General features: G+C 40.3%; 1 protein-coding gene across 2 annotated transcripts in view; it reads right to left on the bottom strand.

The window, feature by feature from the left end:
* swt1 (SWT1 RNA endoribonuclease homolog) overlaps positions 1–14,057 on the bottom strand; it is a 163,303-nt gene that overhangs the window by 15,334 nt on the left and 133,912 nt on the right. For both annotated transcript variants that reach the window (XM_078561406.1, XM_078561405.1), the window contains one exon: positions 13,876–13,943. In XM_078561406.1, the coding sequence (XP_078417532.1) occupies positions 13,876–13,943 (68 nt within the window). The remainder of the gene's footprint in view (positions 1–13,875; positions 13,944–14,057) is intronic.

Raw genomic sequence — 14,057 nt, forward strand, 5'->3', positions numbered from 1 at the left:
GCCCAGTTGTCTCCCAAATCCCCAAGCTACAATTCTGGCTTTAGCTTTATACAGACCATCGGGAAGTAGTTTCTCTGTACATATCCATCTATGGTACAATGTTGGTTGTCCTTTGTCTGGCACCTCCATGTAAACTCTCTCCAATTGTCAAGTTCCTTTTGTTTTGCCTCCTTTACCAATTTACCATCTAACTTATTAGTAGTCACTAGAATTTCTCCATCGTAGGAGTTCTTACTTCTTGCGCCATCCCTCAACTGTTCTTTGGTCTTTGCCCTTGTTAAACTGCGCCCCCTACTAGATCTCTTGTCCCTATCTGGACTACTGTTACTTGTCTTGTCCCTCCTGCGACCAGACTTCCTTTCACAAGTTCTTAGGCTGTGATCACCATAAGGCCACTGTCTAAGTTTCCTGGCTTTCCACATTTTTACTCCATTCTGCCAATCCATGGATCTGATATCTCCCCGTCTTATACATTCAGCCAATTTTTTTATATTTTCCTGTGGCCTTTCCTGCCTTTTCTACTTATTAGCCCTTTCTGGAATATACGCCACCCTAGTTTCAACTTTTGTAGTTGATCTTTGTGGTAAATGGCCCTATCCTGATCTTCACTCTCATTTGGTCTACTCTCAGTTAGCCTGTCATCTGCCACAATCTGTTGTTTGTATAGGTCTGGCATACATGTGTGTGTAGTGCATGATGCATCATCTGTTCAGGTTCTGTCAATGTGTAATCAGTGCCAGTAAGTCACATGGAATGACCTCTAACAGTTTGGTTACCATGTTGCATGATTACCGTTTTGTCATCAGCGCGTAGAAATTTTCCTGGGCCTCTTCGTTCTTTCTACCCTTCTCTTTCATATATGCCATTTCCCCAGGCTTAAAGTTTATTTCTGACAGCCTGACTCGATACCTCAGAGCTCCCCTGCTGTTTTTCTGAAACCTCTGCCTTAATAAATGCTTCCTGCATGCATGGCATTCAAATGTTCTGCAAAAATAGAACTAATAATAGTCCCACATTATTGACGGTATCTTCAGATTCCTGCTATAAACTAATTGATAGGGACTGTAGCCCCCAACAATCTGAAGCGTGTTTTTTGCATGCACTGCCCACACTAGACCAGTTGTCAATTTATAATTCAGTTGGTCAGCTAAAATTTCTTGGAGCATTTTGTCAATCACAGCATGATTTTTCTCACATATCCCATTGCTAAAAGGGTTTTCTGCTGCTGTATGCATTGCTACAGTACACAAATTTTCACACATACTCCTGAATTCATCATTATCAAGTTCTCCTCCATTGTCCATTAAGAATTTAGCTGGTGCTCTCAGCTCCGTTCCTATCCATCTTTCCATTATCTTACCATAAATTACCATTGAGAGATTAAATCTGGTCACTACATCTACAAAATGTAGAAAATATTTTTTTCTTTATTCCATGCTTTGAGGTCCATCACTACAGTTTCATTAAAGTCTCTTGCCAGTGGAAGACTCCTGGTCGTGATAGCGCTCTCCTGTACTTTTTACAAATATCACGTTTTCACTAATATTCCTCATCCAGTACCCCTGCATCCTTTATCAGAACCTTCAGTCAATGGCAAGAGGGATGTGAAAATTGTCAATGCAATTTTATAATAATTTGCTTCTTCTCCTTTAAATCCCTATCCTCAGCTGCCAATACCTCTTTAGCAGTCAGTCTAGAGATGATAGGCCTTAAAGAAATACAATAACGTCCTGACTATGTAAATTGCAAATCTACAGATCTCCCAATGGCAATCGATTTATCATGCTCCATGTCCAACTTCATTTGGGTGTTTTTCATTGAAGGCTTACTTAACAATAAAGATATTTCACTCGATACATCAGTACTGATAAAGTGATTTACTCCTGCTACTTTACACAGAATTACTATTCTTTTTAGTGATTTCAACTTGTTACCATCACTGAACCTGCAACAAGTAGAAATGTTATATTCTTTGATTTTACTTTGGTCTTCCTTACCTAAAGAATCCATGTAACATATTAGCCAGTCCACCCCACATACCGTGGATGTGCACCCACTATCTAGAACTGCGCAACTGAACGAATCTGCAACTAGGATACTCATTACCGGACTGAAGCCTCTGGTGACCAATAAGATTCCTTCTAATTGGTCAGTATTGTCCTTCTCATCTTCCATGTCATGTGTTGTCTCAAAAGCCCTGGTTTTCATTTTTGGGCAATTCAACACAATGATACTCAGCGTCAAATCTGAAGCACTTGCTGACCACCCCTTGGTTATTCCTGGGGTTCATTCTCTTTCCAAAATTGCCCAACTCCCGCCGAAAGTTATAGCTCCCAAAGGGATGTCTGTCTTCGTACTTTTTGTTTGTAATCCTTCTTTTGTGCTGACGTTTTGGCCCTATGTTTGAACGGTCTCAAAATGCTGCTAGCAATATATCCTCCATCTTTGGTGTCACTGCTGATGAGCCCATTTGGGCCATAAAAGCAGCCGGAAACAAATGCCTTCTGGAAAATCTTTTTTTTAAGGCTTCGGACATTTGATCCAAAAGCGCTTCTCTCTCTTTGAATCTAACTCTGGTTAAAACCAAAAGCCTATTCATGTTTGGTATCCTAGCACAGTCCAATAATTTAAAGGCAAGTGCTGATTTAGGAATTTCCACGTGGAATCGCTGCAATCTCGTATATAGTTGGTTAAACTCCATGATGTATTCTTTCACGGAAGAATCATCCATTTTTTCTAAATTTATCAAAGTCTGGCGAAGCCTCCTGGGCATTCAATGAGTCATCTTTCATATAAATTTTATCCTTGAATTTTAAAAGAATGTCCAAACCTTCTCATTGTTCAGTTCCTGAGCATCTAGTTCCGAGAATACTTTGCAGCTGATCTTGCTCCTAGCAGGAGTGAAAGTGCCAGAGCTACACCTTGCTTTCTTTCCAGTAGAGACATAAATCATGTCCATGCATCAGCTTTATTTCCCATCAATCACAAAACATGGTGGAAAATCATATCCTGCAATCTTGTACCTGGTTTCAGTCATCTTTCTTCAAAGAGTCTCCAACTGCCATCTTCTCTCAAAAAAAAACTCCAATTTTAACCTTCTGAGTGGATGTAAACCTTACTCCAATCTTCACTTTCAGGCAACCGTTCTCTGCTACCAATATCAGAGAAAACTCCCAAGCCTGGTTATGAAGAAGATACTGAGACTAGGATGCTTTGGGAGAGACTGATTATTGCTTGCCACAGAGATTACTTTTCCGCTCTAACACAATCTCTCCCTGTGCTGGCTGACTCTTAATTATATTCATTTGTATGTAAAGTAACTAATTAATACTCAACACCTGTTCACCTTATCACCTTAAACTACTAAGTATTTAACATCCATCAACAGAACATATTAGATATTAATACTATGCATTCAAAACTGAAGAACACCGTTCTTGGGAACTCTAGTGTCATGATCTGAAATTATTTCAATGCCAAGAGCCATTTTAAACTGGGAAAAACCCTTTAGCAACTTTCACTTAGAGAAAAAAAGTACCCACCTGCTCCTAGACTGCTATGATTGACAGGACATCTGATGTAGTTTAGAAAAAAAGACCATCTGGTTTCATCAGTTTCAATGGACTCCATTGTTTAGATTTCTGAGTTTGCTTTGACAGTTGATCAATTATGAATGCTTGTTTGCGTTTCAAAAACTACACATATCTCAGCAGGGATCAGTGTTCACCTTTTGATTAGCAGTGTTAAGAGATTATGAAAGCATTATCTGCCTTTGATGTGCTAAGTGAATAAGTGTTTGTTTTTACATCATATTAATCACTTGAGGAGATTTAATGTTTTGAATGGTTTTTATTCCACTTCCCTGGAATGAAAATATGATGGGGAGGGCCTTTAAAAGATGATGGTCTGACAAGTCAGGACATTTCCTGACTCGACCTTCTCGCCACTTCCACGAAAATCCGGCCTAGCGTGTCCTCCTCATAATTTGCTTTCCCACCTATCTTTGTATCATCAGCAAAATTAGTTACAATATATCGGTCTCTTCATCCAAGTCATTAATATAGGTTGTAAATAGTTGAGGCCCCAGCACTGATCCCTGTGGTACCTCATTAGTTACAGTTTGCAAACCTGAACATGATCCATTTATCCTGACTTTGTTAGTTAGCCAATCCTTTTTCCTTGCAAATATATTACCCCCAACACCATGAGCTCTTGTGCAGTAACTATATGTGACACCTTATCAAATGCCTTTTTGGAAATTCAAATATACTACCATTTACTGGTTCCCCTTTATCCACCTTGTTTGTTACATCCTCAAAGAACTCTAATAAATTTGTCAGACACAATTTCCCTTTTGCTAAACTAAGTTGACTCTGCCTGATTGTACTATGATTTTCTAAATATCCTGTTACCAGCTCCTCAATAATGGATTCTAGTATTTTCGCAATAACAGATATTAGGTACTCTGCTCCTCTTCAGCCTTTAGTCCCATTATTTTTCCCAGTACCTTTTCTCTAGTGAGTGCTATTTGTCCCATCTTAGCTTATCCATCCGGAAATACCCTAAAGTCCCTCCACTGTAGCGTCAGTCAGTTCCTGTTTCCAGGATCTTTGCCTCCACTACCACATCTGGAAGTCCATTTTATATATTGTATGTATGTAATGCACAGATACAATAGTTTTATTCTTTCACGGAATCTGAGCATCGCTGGCCAGGCCAGCATTTATTGCCCATCTCTAATTGCTCTTGAGAAGGTGGTTGTGAGCTGCCTTCTTGAACACACAAACAACTAGAAATAACCAAGTGTCACAGTTCAGGAATTTTGATTTATTTTAAATAGAAAATATTTAGAGATTTGAGTTATGTTTATAGCGTATGTTTTAAATCTACATATGTTTTAAAAAGATGAAGAAGAGGTGAGGGGGAGGTCACAAGCTGTGAGCACTGAAGATGTGCATTGAGGGGTATATGATATTCAAGAAGAATAGGAAGCTGGGTAAAAGTGAGGAGTAGCACTGTTGATCAAGGATGGCATTGGTGCAATAGTTAAAGATGACTTTGGTTCAGGAGATCAGGATGTAGAATCAGTTTGGGTGGAGATGAGAAATAGTAGGGGAAAGGAGTCACTAGTGGGAGTGGTCTATAGGACCCTAACAGGAACCACAATGTAGGACAAAGTATACAAGAAGAAATATTGGGTGCTTGTGATAAAGGGACAGCAATAATCATGGGTGATTTTAATTCACATAAACTGGAAATATCAGACTGACAGTAGTAGCCTGGATTAGGAGTTCACAGAATGCTTTTGAGATAGTTTCTTAGAACAGCATGTTCTGGAACCAGCCAGAGAGCAGGATATATTCGACTTGGTATTGTGTAATGTGACAGAATTAACTAATGACCTCAGAGTAAAGGCATCCCTAGTAGCAGTGACCACAATATGATTGAATTTTACATCCAGTTTGAAAGGGAGAAGAGTAGGTCTAAGGCTAATATTTTAAACTTAAATAAGGGCAACTATGTGGACATGAAAGCTGAGCTAACTGAAGTGAACTGGGATACTAGGCTAGAGGATATATCAATAGAGAAGCAGTGGCAGGCATTTAAGGGGGTATTTCAGAGTGCTCAGAAGTATATTGCTGCTTTAAAGAAAAATTCTAAAGGCCCACCATCTGTGGTTAACTAAAGAAGTTAAGGAGAGCATCAAACTTAAGGAAAAGCATATGACTGCGCAACGATGAATGGCAGGTCAGATAACTGGTCAGAATAAAGAACAGCAGAGAATGACTAAAAGGTTAATCAGGAGAAAGAAATTAGAGTATGAGAGGAAGCTAGTTAGAAATGTAAAGCAAGAGTTTCTACAGGTATTTAAAAAGGAAAAGAGAAAGTAAAGTGAGTGTTGGTCCTCTAGAGTGACAGTGGTGAGTTAATAGTAGATAATAAGGAAATGGCAGGTGAAATGGACAAATATTTTGCTTCTGTCTTCACTATCGAGGATACAAAAAACATTCCAGTAATAGCTACAAATCAGGAGGTGGAAGGGAGAGAGGAACTTGGTGAAATTACAATCACTAGGGAAGCCGTACTGAGCAAACTGATGGAGCTGCAGGCTGACAAGTCTCTGGGTCCTGATGGGCTTCATCCTAAGATCTTAAAAGAGGTGGCTAATGAAGTAGTAGATGCATTGGTGTTAATTTTCCAAAATTCCCTAGATTCTGGAAAGGTTCCATCAGACTGGAAAGTATAACTCCTCTATTCAAGAAGGAAGGGGGGCCAAAAACCGGAAACTATAGGCCAGTTAACTTGATGTCTGTTGTGGGGAAGGTGTTAGAATCGATCGTTAAGGAGGTTATAGCTGGGCACTTAGAAGAAACCCAAGGTAATCGGGAAGAATTAGCATGGTTTGGTGAAAAGGAAATCATGTTTAATCAATTTATTGGAGTTCTTTGAAGGAGCAACATGTGGTTAAAAGGGGAGCCTGTAGACGTACTGTACTTGGGTTTCCAGAAGACATTTGATAAGGCGCCACATCAAAAGGTTATTGCAGAAAATAAAAGCTCATGGTGTCGGAGGTAACATATTGGCATGAATAGAAGATTGGCTGGCTGGCAAAAAACAGAGTATGCATACGGTCTTTTGCTGATTGGCAGGATGTGACGAGTGGAGTCCTGCAGCAGTCTGTGCTGGGGCCTCAACTTTTTACAACTTATATTAATTATATAGATGAGGGGAGTGAAGACATGGTAGCTAAATTTGCAGATGACACAAAGATAAGGAGGAAAATATGTGGTGAAGAGAACATAAGGAGGTTGCAGACAGATATAGGTAGGTTGAGTGAATAGGCAAAAATCTGGCAGATGGTGTATAATATAGGAAAATGTGAAGTTGTTCACTTTAGCAGGAAGAAGAAAAGACCAGAGTATTACTTAAATGGAGAACGGCTGCAGAATTCCAAGGTGCAGTGTTCTAGTGCATGTGTCACAAAAAGTTAGTATGCAGGTACGGCAAATAATTAAGAAGGCTAATGGAATGCTATCCTTTATTACAAGAGGAATTGAACATAACAGAAAGGGTGTTATGTTTCAGTTATTCAGGGCATTGGTGAGACCACATCTCAAATACGATGTGCAGTTTTGGTCTCCTTATTTAAGGATGGATGTAAATGCGCTGGAGGTGGTTCAGAGGAGGTTTACTAGATTAATACCTGGAATGTGCGGGTTGTCATATGAGGGAAGGTTAGACAGACTGGACTTGTTTCCGCTGGAGTTTAGAAGAGTGAGGGGTGACTTGACTGAAGTTTATAAGATCCTGAATGGTATTAACAGGGTGGACGTGGAAAGGATGTTTCCTCTAGTAGAGGACTCCAGATCTAGGAGGCACTGCTTTAAAATTAGGGGTTGCCCTTTTAAGACAGAGATGAGGAGAATTTTTTTTCTCTGAGGGTTGAGAGGCTTTGGAACACTGCCTCAGATGGCGGTGGAGGTGGGTTCATTGAATATTTTTAAGGAAGAGGTAGTTAGATTCTTGTTAGGCAAGGGAATTAAAGGTTATCGGGGTTAGATGGGAATATGGAATTCAAAACATAAACAGATCAGCCATGATTTATTGAATGGCAGAGCGGGCTTGAGGGGCTGAATGGCTACTTCTGCTCCTATTTCATGTGTTCGTAAAACAAGACAGGCCATTTTGGGCAATGTAACAGCTAACAAACTGCTTCAAAATGAGACAATATAGGTAAGGGTAAATTGTCCAATTCCAGGCCCATCAGCTAGGATGGTCTCCTTGACAATAGTTTCTTTAAAGCTCATACTCGAAGGGAGGAAGAGGACTTCAGTGCTGCAACAAACCCTTTGGCTGGGCATTCAAAGGACTATATGTGCAGACAACTGGAGACCTGGATACTGGAAGTCAAAAATTAAAAGCAATTTTTGCAGTTAGAAGTGGTCTGAAAGAAAAGCAAGACCATAAACAAGAAATGAAAAGGATGGGACACATACTTTCTTCTTCCATGTTTTCAGGGAAAGAAAGTGAGATTGAGTTAAGTAAGTTAAATTAGTTTTTACTGTTACCCTGTACATTCACTGACTGCCTGTGAAATAAAGCTGCTTACTAATTCATATCCATCTCCTTTCATATTTCATTCCACCACAATACATAGGCTATCCATTGAGATCACACTTCTAGATTACGCTATTTTATACCTAGATAATGAGAAGTACGGTACTCTTAAATTTAACACACCAAGACCACTTATTGGAGTGACCAGGATTCCTAGGCCTGAGAAAATATCTAAGGTATAGCCTAAACTTGGAGTACTTGGAGAGTTGGAAATCCTATGTTATTTAAACCCAAATAATACATCAAATTGCTATATTTGTGGACGCTTCTCTTAGTTGGTTAAACTCTTGTCTCTGAGCCAGATGCCCTGTTCCAAGCCTAATCTAGGCCGACACTTAAATATACAAACAATTTAAACTCTGGAATCAGAAGTACAATTTCAAACTTTGTGGGCAACACAAATTGGCTGGAGAGGAGTGCCATAAAATACAGGAAGACATGAAGAAACTTGCATAATGGGTGTACAATTAGCAAATGAACCATAATATAGATCAATTAGGTGGTACACTTTGGTAAGAAGAATAAAGAGGACACTTCTTGGAGGACTGGTTTGATCCTAGTCAGTTCCGAAGAAGAGTCATATTGTACTCAAAACGTTAACTCTGTTTCTCTCTCCACAGGTACGGTCAGACCCACTGAGTTTTTCCTGCACTTTGTTTTTATTTTGATCCTAGAGTGTGGTGAGATCCAGTCCCCAAACGCCAGGGAGTGGTGGTGTGTTTGGAGGGGGGTGGGGGGGGTGAGACGGTGGAGGTCCAATCCCCAATCCAGTGCAGGGGGTGGGAAGGAGTTGGTGGGTGTATAAGGGATGAGGGGGGGAACTTGCAGAGCCAGTACTCCTGTTCCTCTGGGTCCACAAGCACTGTGAAAGCACTTGCCTTCTCTCTGAGACTGTCCCTGACTTGCTGCAGCTACCAAGGTTTCCTGCAGTCTGGGAAACCCGGCCGACCACAGCAGGTTATATCCAAGGCTTCCAGCCTTATTAACATTTAAAATGCCAACCTGCCTCCGGGGAATAGGCTGACTGTCTGACCCTTGTCCTGCTGAGTAAAAGCTGGAGGACAGCAGATTGGAGTTGGCTTCCCAAATGCTTCCATTTTTTAGTCATTCAACCCACCCGTCTACACTCAATCCCACCTGCACCCCCATGTTAAAATTTCCTGATGAACCTCTAAATAGGGCAAAGGGAGAGGGGAATCTGGTGTTACAAATACATTAATCGCTAGAAATAGAGTCAGAGGTCTACAGCACAGAAAAAGGCCCTTTGGCCCATCAAGTCTGCACCGGTCAAACAAGTATCTAACTATTCTAATCCCATTTTCCAGCACTAGGCCCATAGCCTTGTATGCCATGGCATCACAAGTGCACATCCAAATACTACTTAAATGTTATGAGGGTTTCTGTTCTACCACACTTTCAGGCAGTGAGTTCCAGGTTCCCACCACCCTCTGGATGAAAAAATTCTTCCTCACATTCCCTCTAAACCTCCTGCCCCTTACCTTAAATCTATGCCCCCTGGTTATTGATTGTTCCACCAGTAGGCAAAGTCCCTTCCTGCCTACCCTACCTATGCCCCTCATAATTTTATGCATCTCAATCATGCCCCCCTCAATCTCCTCTGCTCCAGGGAAAATAACCCCAGTCTATCCAATCTCTCCTCATAACTAAAACTTTCCAGCCCAGGCAACGTCCTGGTAAATGGTTAATAAGGCCATAAAAAAAAAAGCAAACAGAACAGAAGGCAAGTGCCTTCACAGTGCTTATGGGCCCAGGGGAACAAGTTCCCCCATCATCCCCTATACACCCACCACTACCAACACCTGCCCCACTAGCCCCTGCACTGGATTGGGGATTCGACTTTCAACATCTCGAGGGATTCGGCTCTACAAGAAGAGAGTTGAAAAGCAGAAAAGTTGTGAAACTTGTATGGAACCTTGATCAAAGGTTACGGGGAGATGGCGGGAGAATGGGGTTGAGAAACTTATCAGCCATGATTGAATGGCGGAGCAGACTCGATGGGCCGAATGGCCTAATTTCTGCTCCTATGTCTTATGGTCCTTATCAGACCACACTTGAGAGTACTGTGCATAGTTCTGGTCTCAATTATAGAGGGGATGTAGAAGTACTGGAGAAGGTGCAAGAAAGATTTACTGGGATGATACCGAAACTGAGAGATTCACACCTATGAAGGAAAAATTGTAAGTGTAGGGCTCTTTACTCTAGAGAAAGACTTGGGGTTGGGGTGAGGGGGAGTGACCTAGAGATTTTCAAGATTATGAGAGTTTGATAGGGTAGACGTATAGAAGATGTTTTCACTTGCAGGTGAGACCAGAACTAGGGTCATCAATATAAGATAGTTATTAAGAAATCCAATAGGTAACTCAGGAGAAACTGCATTGCCCAGAGAGGGGCTAGAATGCAGAACTCACTACCACAACAAGTGGATGGATTTAAGGGGATATGCATATGAGGGAGGAAGGAATAAAAGGATATTTTGATGGGATTCAATGAAGACCTTTTGGGTTGTTTCTGTGCTGTAATTACTATTTAACTATGCAATACTGTGCCATTGGAGGTGCTGTTTCTTGGATGTGGCATTAAAACTGAAGCTCACTTCCTGTTCTGATAGTTTAGGAAATTGCTAAAGATTCCACAGCATATTAGAAGAGCTGAGAGTTCTCATGTTGTTGCCAACATTTCTCCCTTGAAGAGACCAAAAGTGGCTTGCAAATCCACCGCCTTCGCAAGGGCAATTAGGGATGGGCAATAAATGCTGGCCCAGCCAGCAACACCCACATCCCGTAAATGAATAAAAGGGATTTTCCCTGCTATGGACAAGTGGGAAATATCCCAATACCTTCCACACCATGATTTATCTCCCTTTGTGAAGATAGTTACAACTGTTGCATTTCTGAAGCCAGAGGGCAATTCGTTTCCTTCTCTAATCCATAGGATGAGTGCATGGAGTCTTGATGGGAACAAAAGTCAGCCAGCTTTGAAGGCCTCAGGTGGAATACTATTGGGGCCACAGGCTTTGCTGCTTTTCATCCATTTGATTGCTTGTCGCAGCTCTCCCAACTATGGTGGTTCACCCATGATTCTACCACAGGGTACTGGGGTATACCCTGGAGAGTATCAGCTGCCACTGTGGATTCAAAGTTAAGTTGTTCAAAATTTACTTTCCAATATTCACGGATGGCATTGTCATCCTTAAAAGGAGAAACACCATCCTGTGAACGAAGGTGATTTTGTCCATTTGACCTTGGTCTATAGATTGGCTCTAGTGGCTCCAAAAAAGCTTTGCATATCATGACAGTAAGCATATTGTTGGATCGCTCAGGCTCTCTCTTCCTACTACATGTCCTTTATCTGCAAGATGTGTCTTTGGGAGGGTCAGCCTTGAGCTGTTGGAATGCTGCTTTCTTCACTTGCAACCATGGGCTTTTCTGCCAGACAATGAAGGCTACTTGTTTTTGTTCTAGGTGGTCACATATTTCAGCATTGTTTCCAATGAACAAGTTCTGGTGACGATGACGCTCAAACCCAATGGTTTGGGCACAGGAGTCTAGTACAACTGTTCTAGGTCCCACTGTTCTAGAATTGTGTTAGATGTGAGAAGATTTTCCAGATTTGTTGCGAGCTACAATTGGAATTCCTCTCCTCAGTTGTGCTGTTTTAGGGTTGAAACATTGATCCTCATCCTATTGGACTTTTGGGTCTTGTGATGCTTTGGTGCTAGGTATCTATTCATCACTGATCAAACAAGTCAATGTTTGGTCCAACAGGCATCAACCCTACAAAACAAAAAGTACTTCCGAGGCTGTAATGTGCTTTGAGGCATCCAGTGATTATGCAAAGCGTTATATAAATGCAAGTCTTTTTTTTCAACCAACACCACCAAAAACAAATTAACCGGCTATTCATCTACTTATTGTTTGTGGTGTCTGATGCAGGTTGATTACTAGATTTGTTTACATCACAACAATGACTACATTTCAAAAGTAATTAGTTGGTTGTCAAGAGCTTCAACATGTCCTTTGATCATGATTAAGTGCTGTGAAATACAAGTCTTTATTTATTTTTACATTACTTATGACCAAATAATACTGAAACTTTAGGGAAACCAAATTACGTGTATAGTTAGACATAAATGCACTTCATGTAATGAGAAAACAATTAGAAATTAACTTGTGCGCTCAAATGAAAATAGAAAATGTTGAACACACAACAGTTGAATCAGGATATTAATATTTATGCAGCAACCGTCCAAGCAACAAATTAACAAACTCAGACTAAATTATAAACTATGGATAGGTTGTCACATACAATTCCTGCCTTTTTGCAATGGGAGCTTCAGGTGCCTGTTGCAGGCTCAACTCAAATATGGTCAGAACTTGCCAGAAATTTTCAGTCCTCTTCTGTCTCACAATCACCTGAAATTGGGATGATAGAGAGACAAGGATCACCCCCTCCTCCTTTCTGGTCTATTTTAATGCACATTAAACTTAGGTAGTATCTGAGCTTCACATATCCTTTCAATCTTCCAGGCTGTCTGCATGCCATGAAAATAACATGTTGCAATGTGCATAGTGTTCCTTATTAAGTGATGCATTTGGAAATATAATTAATAGAGACATAAGATCTGTGCTGCTGTACAGCAGCCAATTTCAAAACAGTAGAGTCCTATACCAAATTAAGAACTGCAAAAATGTAATTTTAATCAGAACAATAGAAGTGTTGTTTTGCAGTACAAGATAATTCTTTAACTTTAGTTTATAATATAATGCCTATTTATGGTTTGGGCAACACAGTGAATTAGCATGCTGTACTTTCACCTCTGTGACCCGGGTTTGAGTCTAGCTTCAATTACTAAGAGCAAAGTCTGATCTCTGCTGGTTGAGTGCTTCCAGTGTGTCTTGGCATTCCAAACCTAATTTCTATTTGGCAGAGAACCACAACACAGAATTCTTCACAAGTTAATCTGAAACTGGCAATTTCAGAATGGCTAGTGTAGGAAATGAAAAACATTTATAGGGCCAAGTGGGTTTAAACCTACTGGAGAAGTGTAGAAAGATCTTTAGTTTGCATTTGCCATGTTATATCTTGATGCTGTAACTAGATGTCAAAAATGGGAAACTGTCCTTGCCCCCATTAATGACTTTACTGGAATGCAATCCACAATTTCAAATTATTTCAGCTGTAGCATGCAAGGGAATTAGACTAAAGCACAGATACAAAAAAAATCAGATCAAGATAGGCACACAGACTGTTAACTAAGTGCAGAGGAAGCTGCTGCGATCTCAATAGATTCTCCAATTCTGTCAGGATCTTAGAAATTTTTCACTCAGAATTCAAAGTGTTTTTCCATCCAAGGTGTTTGTTGTGACCACTTATTCTACTTGTTCCAAACTAATAAAGTCTGTTCAACAACTCTGAATCAACAGCCATAAACTCGATTTTAGCCTTAAAGCTTTTAATATTTCATATGTAAATGATGATATAATGGCCCTGCAAATGGAGTTTGGATTCTATACCAGCTTGTCCTTAACTGATCCAGTCCTATATGTTCTGAATAATACATTAACAATAGCTTTAGGTCAATGATACAAGGCTCTGCTCATGCACTAAATAAAGAAAATCATCCAAATATCAGAACGTGAGGCAACAATTCAGAGACTCAATAGCATGCACATTGAGATTGTATTGCGCACAGCATGTTCGTTTACACTGTCAGACAAAAACCTGTTTGCAACTCACCTGTACTCTTCATGAGTAAAGCATTCATGCAAATCCTGCGCAGAGATTCCAGTAACATAAATATTTGTCTGCAAGGAACAAGTAAATAAACTATTTGAATAAAACTTCCCATAGCAACAAAAGTTAAACAGGTAAAATAGAAAACAAACAGAAACATGAGTAATCTCCAAGATTTATTTTCT

Source organism: Cetorhinus maximus, chromosome 17 (genome assembly GCF_964194155.1).
Source record: "Cetorhinus maximus chromosome 17, sCetMax3.hap1.1, whole genome shotgun sequence".
Taxonomy (NCBI): domain Eukaryota; kingdom Metazoa; phylum Chordata; class Chondrichthyes; order Lamniformes; family Cetorhinidae; genus Cetorhinus; species Cetorhinus maximus.